The sequence below is a fragment of the Microtus ochrogaster genome, unplaced genomic scaffold, assembly GCF_000317375.1.
Source record: "Microtus ochrogaster isolate Prairie Vole_2 unplaced genomic scaffold, MicOch1.0 UNK159, whole genome shotgun sequence".
Taxonomy (NCBI): Eukaryota; Metazoa; Chordata; class Mammalia; order Rodentia; family Cricetidae; genus Microtus; species Microtus ochrogaster.
The window spans coordinates 283,973-293,498 of record NW_004949257.1 but is presented as its reverse complement, the minus strand read 5'-3'; the positions used below and the strand labels follow the sequence as shown (position 1 = coordinate 293,498).

The 9,526-nt window shown below is 42.0% G+C and overlaps 1 protein-coding gene across 1 annotated transcript; it reads right to left on the bottom strand.

The window, feature by feature from the left end:
* Nucleotides 1-4,072: 4,072 nt before the first annotated feature.
* LOC101994665 (rhox homeobox family member 1-like) lies at nt 4,073-8,857 on the bottom strand. The gene is made up of 3 exons (XM_005372032.2): nt 8,451-8,857; nt 5,839-5,884; nt 4,073-4,281 (listed from the first exon to the last, which is right to left on the bottom strand). The coding sequence occupies exons 1-3, from the start codon at nt 8,792-8,794 to the stop codon at nt 4,084-4,086; spliced, it is 588 nt and encodes a 195-aa protein (XP_005372089.1). The 5' UTR covers nt 8,795-8,857; the 3' UTR covers nt 4,073-4,083.
* Between the last annotated feature and the right edge of the window lie 669 nt (nt 8,858-9,526).

Genomic DNA, 9,526 nt, shown 5'->3' with positions numbered 1-9,526 from the left:
TTCACATCCCGACCTTCAGCCCACCCCTACCTTCAGCACACCCTGACCTTCACAAACCCCGACCTTCAGCACCCTCTGACCTTCACACCCCGACCTTCAGCACCCTCTGACCTTCACACCCCGACCTTCAGCACACTCTGACCTTCACACCCCAACCTTCAGCACACCCTGTCCTTAACACCCCGACCTTCAGCAACCCTGACTTTCACACATTGACCTTCAGCACACTCTGACCTTCAGCACACCCCGACCTTCAGCCCACCCCGACCTGCAGCACACCCCAAACTTCAGCATGCCTGCAGTGAGAACCGACTGCACATTGGTCTCTCCAGTATAATCAACACTTTGCCTGTTCTCCAGTTTTAAAGTATTCCAGACAATTAAGACGTAGCACTGCAATGTTTCCATATACTTACCAGACTCTTCAAATAACAGGAGGACAGGTATTGGGACTCTGTTCTTTCCCCATCCCAGCTGTCTCAGTTTAAATACGCTTACATTATGTATTTGAGTGCCAGGCTCAGCCTATGAAAAACTAACTTACTCCAGTGCCTCAGATTTTGTAAATTTATCTAGCAATAACAAAATTCAAGCTCGGATTTTACTACTGAAGGTAAGTTGGTATCATAGAGTTCCTATCAAAATGAATAACTTTCATGTCATGACTACACATAGAATCACTACCTAAAGGACACTGGTTTTAGCAATTAAATATTTTGTAAGTTTCATATACGTATGTACTAAAGCATATAAACATGTATGTAGAAAATAAACCTGGTTCTGTGGCATTCTTTGTTCCTTGAGGAAATCATATTCCTCAAGGAAATGGCTCATTTCCATGCACTTTGCCTTTCTTCTTCCAATGGATACCCAGAAACCCTGAAAAAGCCTTAATCTTCTTTTGCAAAGTGTGAGGGAGTGGAAAAGACCAGTGCTACAGCCAGTGCAGCCTGGATAGCCGAGACTGGCGGTGGGTGCCAGGATTGAGACACGGAGGCTTCTTTTCAGGTGGAAGAACAGCAAGCTTTATTTTGCCAGCAACCTTTTATACCTCTACTCCTGTGGAGACCCACCGCCAGAAAGAACACAACCATCCTTGTCAATTACAGACCACAAGGAAGTTCCGCTGTCAGTCAAGGGGGAGTGAGGGCATCTGGATCACAACAGACCAGCTCCATCATATCTGGGACAAAAGACCAGAGGTGAGTTCTGGAATGGTTGCCCTTTCAGATTACTGTCTCATGATATGCTGACCTGTACGTCGACTTCAGTCACGTGTGTCCATCTTATAAGGCACTTCCTGAGAGCAAATGCTGAAGATGTTCAGGACCTGGAATTGTGGATCAAATAAAATATGTACAGCATGCTATCGATTTCTTTTCAAATGTTTGCCATGCCAACAATTGCCCCCTACCAACTCATAGCATATAATTCTGCAGTAGCCACCTTTAGGTTACAAGGAGCCTTCTCTTAGGAATTTCCCCTTGTTTTTCTTATTTTTGTTAGTTTCACAATACATACAATATATTGTAATTGTATTTACCCCCAATTGCCTTCTCATTGCACATAATGCTCTAATGTAGTAAAATATAAAAATCATTGAAAAATACATGAAGAAAAGATTTAGCAAATCTTTAAAAAGAGAATCTTATTCTGTACTTGCCAAACAGGCTTCTTAGCATTGCTCCAACATGGATTTATTGATGATAATAATAAGCATTGCTCAAATTTTTCCAATCTGACGCAAATATGCAGAAATATATTTAGTTTTGCACATCTCTCTTGTTTGTGGATCCTAGCTCCAGATCTTTCAACATGAGTATATAACCCAGAGTAGCCTCAGAAACCAAGGAATTAGAAAAGGCCTGGGGCCAGGAAGAGGAGTTCATCTTTCTCAGGGAAGAGGCCCTTGGGAGGTTATCCAATCCCAAATGGTCAGCCCTAAACATATAAACACAAGCGCAACTCTAAATGGACTCAGCAGGTAGTATTTATGTGTGTGTGTGTGTGTGCTCACTCGAAATAATGTTAAATGACTCAACAGGCTATATTTGTATATAAATATATGTGTGTGTGTACGTGTGTGTTGTGTGCATGCAAGTGTGTGTGCATGTGTGTGTGTATATGTGTATGTGTGTCAATAAAAAAAGATAAAAAGGTAGTGAAGTTGAGAATGGTAGGGAACTTAGAAATTGGAAGGAGGAGAGTCTGGGGTGGAGAAAACATAAATATAATACTCATGCATAAAAGTTTCAGAAATAATAAAAAAAATATAGAAAACAATTGCCAGTTTCAAATTAGCCTAGCCACCTTCCTGCTCTTGCCACCCCTGCCCCTGCCCCCATCCCTAGAACCTAACTGCAGGAAGAGAACCCAGATATACTGAGGTCTCCAGGTGACTTTTATTCAAGAGGGGAAGAAAAGAACCTTTGGGATAGCCGAGATCCACCTTTTCCAAGCAAATCTGTTTGCTGTACCTGAAAGCTGGGGTAATAATACCTTTGGGGAAGTCTCTCTAGCTCTTGTATCTGCAAATAGGTGAGCCTGGGCCTGTGTAGTCTGTAGATGGCATGTACTCTCTGCCCTCAGTGATGGGCTTTTCTTCCTGATGCTCCTCTTCTTGGCCACTGCTTTTGGTGCTACCACCTTTCTAGTCCAGGAAGCCTGGAGCATCAGGATCAACACAATATTCTTCTCCTGGATATCTTTCTCTCACTCTCCTTGCTACACTCTGTAGCGAAAAACTGTGTACCCTTCTCATTCCTTCCTCCCCAGCCTGTGTGGTCACTACTGTTCTCACCCTGGTTTCTTGTGTCTTCTTTAGAAGACCCTTGAAGGTTCTCAAACACTGTCTCATTCTGGAAATATCCACTGGATGATACTGACAGCGGCAGCAGATGTGGTCACTGGGGAGCAAGGTATAGATTCCTGGATAAGCCTGACCTCAGAAGTTTCTGCTACAAGCTGAGGCTCACATACACTTCTCTCACTGTCTTATCCACATTTTGCACTTGTTTGTGGTACCCCTTTGTGGTTATAGAAAGAAGGACATTGCAGGGGCCCCACCTCCCTTGTCCCCCCTTCAGACCTATTATCAGTTTTAGCTGAGAATCTACTACAACCCAGTTGTGGTCAGATTCCTATGGCAGGCAGGTCAGGGCACCCATCTGCCTTCCCTGCCTCTGCTCTAGGCTGCTTCTCTTCTAGAAGGGACTGTAGGCAGCCAGCTGCCTTTTTACATCTGCTTTGCTCCACCTTCTGATTCCACGTTTTCCTCTGTCTGCTGGCTACTTCTGGGTAGATGTCTAACTTTGTGTCCCATGTATTGCTCTTAGGCCCACATCATGGCTGCCACTACCAATGCCATCCTCATTACCTCATCCTCTGGACACTTCCATCCAGAAGTGTCACTGACATCCGTGTCCCAGGTGTGATGGTGCCGGGCTTCTACAACGCCACTGAGGAGTGAAGAAGGGGTACATACTGACTCAAAGGTTGTAGGTGCACCATCCCTGTGGTGGTCTGAATAAGAATAGGAACCTAGGCACATATATTTTAATGCTTAGTGAGGGGTATTATTTGAGAAGAATTAGAAGGATTGGGAGGTGTGGCTTTGTTGGAAGGAGTGTGTCATGGGGTCAGAAGGGGGGAATTAGGGTTTCCAAAGCCCATGCCAGGGCCAGTCTTTCCCTCTCTGCCTAGGGAGCAGGATGTAGCTCTCAGCTACTGCTCCAGCGACTGACTGTGTGCCTCCACGCTCCCCACTATGGTGATAATGGACTAAATTTCTAAAAGTGTAAGCAAGCCTCCAGCTAAATATTTTCTTTGATAAGAGCTGCCTTGGTAATGGTGTCTTTTCACAGAAATAGAACAGTGACTAAGACTATCCCTCTTCTTTCTGCTTGGGAGAGTGTGGTTACTATATTGACCTCAGGTTGGAGCTCCTCTTCTAGTCTACTTTCTGCATTAAATTGAATAATTTTTTTTTTACTATTTTCTGTGAGGAAGAAAAAAAGGACAATTGAATCAATTGCTCAGAGAATTCTGCTATTTATTGCTCATATTTATAAAGAGATAATGGTGTCAATGCCAATTTGGGTGGCCAGTGTGTGGCTTGTAATAGAAACTTTCATCCAAACGAGGCTCCTGAAGAACAACGACATTCTGGGTTTCCTTCAGAATCTTCAGGGAACGGCAGTTCTCTTTCATGGGAATGATGCTTCTGCGCATGTTAGCCTTCTGATTTTTCTTAAGTTTGGTTCTCTGACTGCTGAACCAAACCTGAAATCAGAGCAACAAAAGTATTGGTTTAGCAAGTCAGTCACTGACGTACTGATGGGAAAACACATCATGCAGCTTCACACATGACTGAAATTCTCTTCTTTACAGGAATCTAGTTTAGAATGACTTCTATCCTTTACAGCGCTGCAAGTATTGCCCAAGGTCAAGGATGTGCCTATATCTTGTGAGTGCCTGCTTTCCACCCTATCACCACCATATCCAACAACAAACATGTATTCTAGCTTCATTTCTGTGGCTGGGATAAAACACCCTGACAAAAAAGCAACTTATGGAAGAAGGGTTTCTTTGACTTACAGTCTCAGGCTGCAGCCCATCATTTAGGGGAAGTAAAGAGAAACTTCACTGCACAAAGCATCACTGCACGGTTAAGAGCACAAAGAGAATAAATACATGAACACTGGCGTGCTTGTGACATTTTAGCTAACTTTCTCTACTCTTATACAATCCAGTGTCACAAACTAGGGAATGGTGCTGCCCCCAATGGGGTGGGTCTTTTTGACAGTAACTAACAATCAAGACAATCCTTACAGACATCCCATAGGCTAACCCAATCTACATAACACCTCACTGAGACTCTCTTTTCAGATCAAATGTCACAATCCACTCCTTGTCAACTTGACACATGAACACATCACATTGCTCATCCACAAAGTCTCAGGTTAATATCATGATGCAAAATACAGCACAGCTTTAAAAGTACCACAGTTTTAAAATTTCCAGTGCTTTAAAGTCCAAGCATCTCAACTGTGAGCTCCTGTGAAATAAAAAAAACAACAACAACAAGAAGTTACCTACTTAAACATTCTTATTCCAAAAGGAAGAACTGGGTCATAGCAAATGAACAGTCACATGTAAACAAAACAAAAATACATCAGTGTAAACACAAATCCTTTAGCTAAATGTTCAACATCAGGGACTCACAATATTCTTGGCTCCAAAGGGCATGGATAGCCCCAGTTTTCCAGCTCTGCCACTCACAGCATATTTATTAATTCCTTCCTTTAGCTAAGTATATATGCTTGTTTTTTTCATTACTTAGTAGACCTGTGCCCTCTTGCTACCCTGTCTCTCCCTGTATCCATTTGAACATTTACAAGGTCACTTGGAGTTCTAGCATGACTACAAAGAAGTACCCTCTGAAGGACAATGCTAGCATAAGGAGTTGAATATTAATTTTAGTACATACCCATGTGGTATTATTGATATATGTGTGTATAAGCTACATATAAACATATACACAATTACTTTTGTATAGAGAATGGGGGAATCAGATTGTTTTGCTTTCCTTTCCACTTAGGAAATTATGTTTTGTTTTGTTTTTCAGTAGTGGGAAAGAAACACTCAGTGAAGTTTCCCCTCCACATAGATCTTTCCCAGTTTCCATCCCCAAATACCCCTTAGTTCAAAGCTCATTTTCCAGTTTAAAACAGGCAAGAAGAAATAGCGACTTCACAATGTTTAGGACAAGACTGTTCATGTTTTGAAACAGGTTTGAGATGGAGTGCCTGGTTATATTTCTATGCTAAATGGACTGACCATCACATTGAATTCATCCACTTTGATGAGATCTGCAAGCTCTTTCCTGTGGAGAGAAAAACATCAAGCTTTAATATTTGGTATTAGGGGTAAAATTAAGCATATTTTGTATATCTGTCTATGCTTTAAACTTTTAAATTTTTATCTTACATGTGTGTCTGCATGAATGTCCCTGCACCACTTGCAAGCCTGGTGCTCATGGAGGCCAGAAAAGGCTATCAGAGCCCCTCAAAGGTATTTGTGAGCCACACTGTGGCTGCTGGGGATTGAACTCGGGTTCTTTGGAAGAGCAGCCAGTGCTCTTAACTACTGAGCCATGTCTCCAGTTGGTTCTGCACATGTTTTAAAGTTTGCTATATCCATTTACATCCCCAAGTATACATTTGGCAACTCTTAGAAAGAGTATAGTTCAGAGATGGGTTTACTTTTTTACAAAATTTAAAATTTAATATCTCTACAACCTGAAAGAAATGGTTAGTGCTCTCATTAATAAATAATAATGTCTAAATCTAAGTCTACAATATATAACACACATTTTTGATGGTACTGAGGATTGAACACAGGGTCTTAGACATGCTAGGTAGGGGCTGTATCCTCAGTCCTTTGTATATTCTGAGACTGTGTCTCATTAAGGTCCATAGCCAGAATTGAGATGTTTTCTCAAGCCAGGCTGACCTGGAACTCGCACCCTCCTGCAGGCTTCCACGCATCTGAGTGACTAGAGGGCTGTACTGCCAGCCTCAGCTAGAGGCACAGGCTTTTTACAGGTGTGCTGCAGCAATGCAGATGTGCGAAAGTGTTTCATTCTCTTAAATATGATTTTGATGAACTATCACATAGAAATGCAGGATCCTGATACAAGCAATACATATAAAACACATATAATTAGAAATTATTAGCAAACCTAAAGTCTTCTGTTGTAGGGTTTGCCTCGGGCGAATGTTTACTGATAAATCGGGCGCGAGGGAACCTGCACATCCCTTTTCCTGCTTCCTGTGCTACGCGGGAACCTCGGTTCTGTAACTTTATTTCTCCATTAAAGCTGTATATATTTTTTTACAATCTGCCTGCATTTATTTATGCCGCTACATTCTGTGTATAATCAAAATAAAAAGGCAATAATTTAATCAGACAAATTATTTTCAAATGAGCAAGCAAACCTGTGTCCTCCCCACTCAGTAACTGAAGAGTTACAGAGATGTTTGACCAAGGAAGATAGGCTTGATAGCCTTAAGCACAAGAAAAGTTGCTCAACGTCACTCATAAGTTTAAGAAAAGGCAAATAAGGCCAGTGCTATTGCCTCCCAGACAGAAGAATGACTATTGACAACATACAGAAAATACCAAGCTTTAGTGAGACCCTGGAAACATTGGAGACACCATACTCTCTGAGATGCAGTATCAAATTTTATGACCACGTAGAAAGACAGGTGGTTCTTTTAAACGATGGACATAGAATTATTGAACCCAACAATTCTGATTCTGAGTATATACTCCAAATGATTGAAAACCCGAGGTTAAAGAGGAATTTTTTTTTCAGGCTAGTGAGATGGATCAATTACTGCCGAATCTAACTACCTGAGTTTGATCCCTACGACACACATTGTGAGAGAGAACCTGGCTCTCTCAGTTCATTCTCCAACTGCCATTCACACTACCCAATTATGTGCAGGTACATAAAATAAAGAATTTAATTATTCTATCTAATTATGCATAGCACCATAACCGGATCTTCTTCTGCAGAGGGCAATAAAAGAAAACACACAACATCTATGAAAAGGTACCTTTGGAATATTATTTAGCCTTGAGAATGCAGAAATTCTGCTATATGTATGAGCACAAAGATAAGCCTCGAGAACATTAGACTAAGTGAAACATAGTAGTCGGAAAAGGTCAGGTTATGGATCAGACATCTCTTTAAGTCTTTCCATATGTGAAGTGCCCAAATAAATAAGATCCAGAGGATAAAAACGTACAATAGTGGTAGTTGGGGACCAGGGAACCAGAAATGGCAGTTATTAAAAGGGCACAGGATTTCAGTTTGGCAACATGAGGCCGTTTTCTGAATTCCCAGAACAACTTAAAAATACTTCATGATACTGAATTAAAAACATTGTTTAGACCAGGAGTGTTACTGTTTTGTGTTTTGGGACTATTCTAAAGTTAAAACAAACAAAACAAGTGATCGATAGCTACTTTATAAACTTGGTTTACCACAAAACCACATGAAAACTTTGACTTTGGTCCCCACAAGGAATCTTGCCCATTCCCACCACAACTGTTATCAAAGGTTCTGCCCTGTCGGGATCAGTAGAGAAAAAAACAAGACCAGCCGGTACAAATGAAAGACGGGTATAACTGAGAGCCGCCGCGGAGGCCGGGGCAAGGGATCAACAGTTTAAAACTTGGCTGGGCTAAAGTATAGTTAAGGACAGCTTGGCCGCTCAAGTTCTGTCCCAGGGGAATAGGGGTTTTAAAAGCTGGCAGCTCAGTGGTACAGAACTTGTCTGTGACTTTAGGTTTAGCCGTTTAGATACAGTTAAAAAACGGAGAGGCCAGGAACGGAGCCTAAAACCCCGGAAGATAAAATGGCCGTTAAGCCACATACATACCTTTGGGCTGCATCGGGGTACTGAGTTTCCTTGAAAACTCTGTCTAATTCAATTATTTGTTTAGGAGTGAACTTGTACTGCTTTCGGGAACATTTGCTTGGCTTCTTAAAAACCGGGTCTTGACCTTCTTGTGCAGGCTCACAGGACTTCCCATGGGTGCCGTCCTTATCTTCACGGTTGTAGTTGTGGTCCATCACAGCATTTAGGTGGCCTAGCTCCACAACGCTTTCAGTGTGGCTAGAACTTGCTGCGGCAGCCTTCATTTCCTGGAGTTCAGTTACTTCTTCCTCGTAATAGTCTACACGGTAATAGTCTTGATCGAAATAGTATTTCTTACATGCCATGGCTGGAGTTCGGCAGAAGGTTCGAAGGTGCAAGACCTCGGAATCTGAAGAGGCTTCACACCTCAGAACGTGGCTTGCAGTCGTTTTTTGAATTCTCCGGGTAGTGCCATGCTGGACAATTCGACGTAAGAATGCTCTATCTCTATGATGCCCATTGGCTAACGGCTGTGGGTGGGGCTCTCTTTGGCGGCGGGGGTGGGGTGGGTGGGGTGGGTGGTGGAGAGGTGTGGCAAACTGCAGCTTGTGACAGAATGGTGCCTTTTATGGCACATTTGAGTCACAACTTAGGTCCTCCACTGAACAGTTTCTTGGCCCCTTGATCTGACATCAAGGAGGGAAAGCTTGATTTGAAAGCATACTTGCTGCTGAGTCCTGTTGTCCCCATGATCACCTTGAGAAATCTAACTTTATACTAAAAATTGAATTATTGAATATGCATATATATGTATATGTGTATGTTTATATATGTTTTCTTGATACTGGGTTAGAATCCAGTAACTAGCACATACTCAGCAAACTCTCTACCACTGAGCTGCACTTCCAACTCCCACAAATCCTGAACTATAGAACCCTTTAGACTCATGTTAAAGAAACACACATAATAGAGGAGCTTGTATCCTGTCAATTTCAAAAACATCACTCTGCTCTTGGAAACAGCTCACTGGTAGAGAACACACACCTAGCATGACTGAAGGAACTTATGTTTGAATTCTAACACTGCAAGAAAAAGTA

Coding starts and splice junctions, on each gene's coding strand:
- LOC101994665 (XM_005372032.2), bottom strand. CDS start 8,794: ATGGCATGTAAGAAATACTATTTCGATCAAGACTATTACCGTGTAGAC. Junction 5,885..8,450: donor TACCCCGATGCAGCCCAAAG/GTATGTATGTGG, acceptor TTCTCTCCACAG/GAAAGAGCTTGCAGATCTCA. Junction 4,282..5,838: donor TGGATGAATTCAATGTGATG/GTCAGTCCATTT, acceptor CTCTGATTTCAG/GTTTGGTTCAGCAGTCAGAG.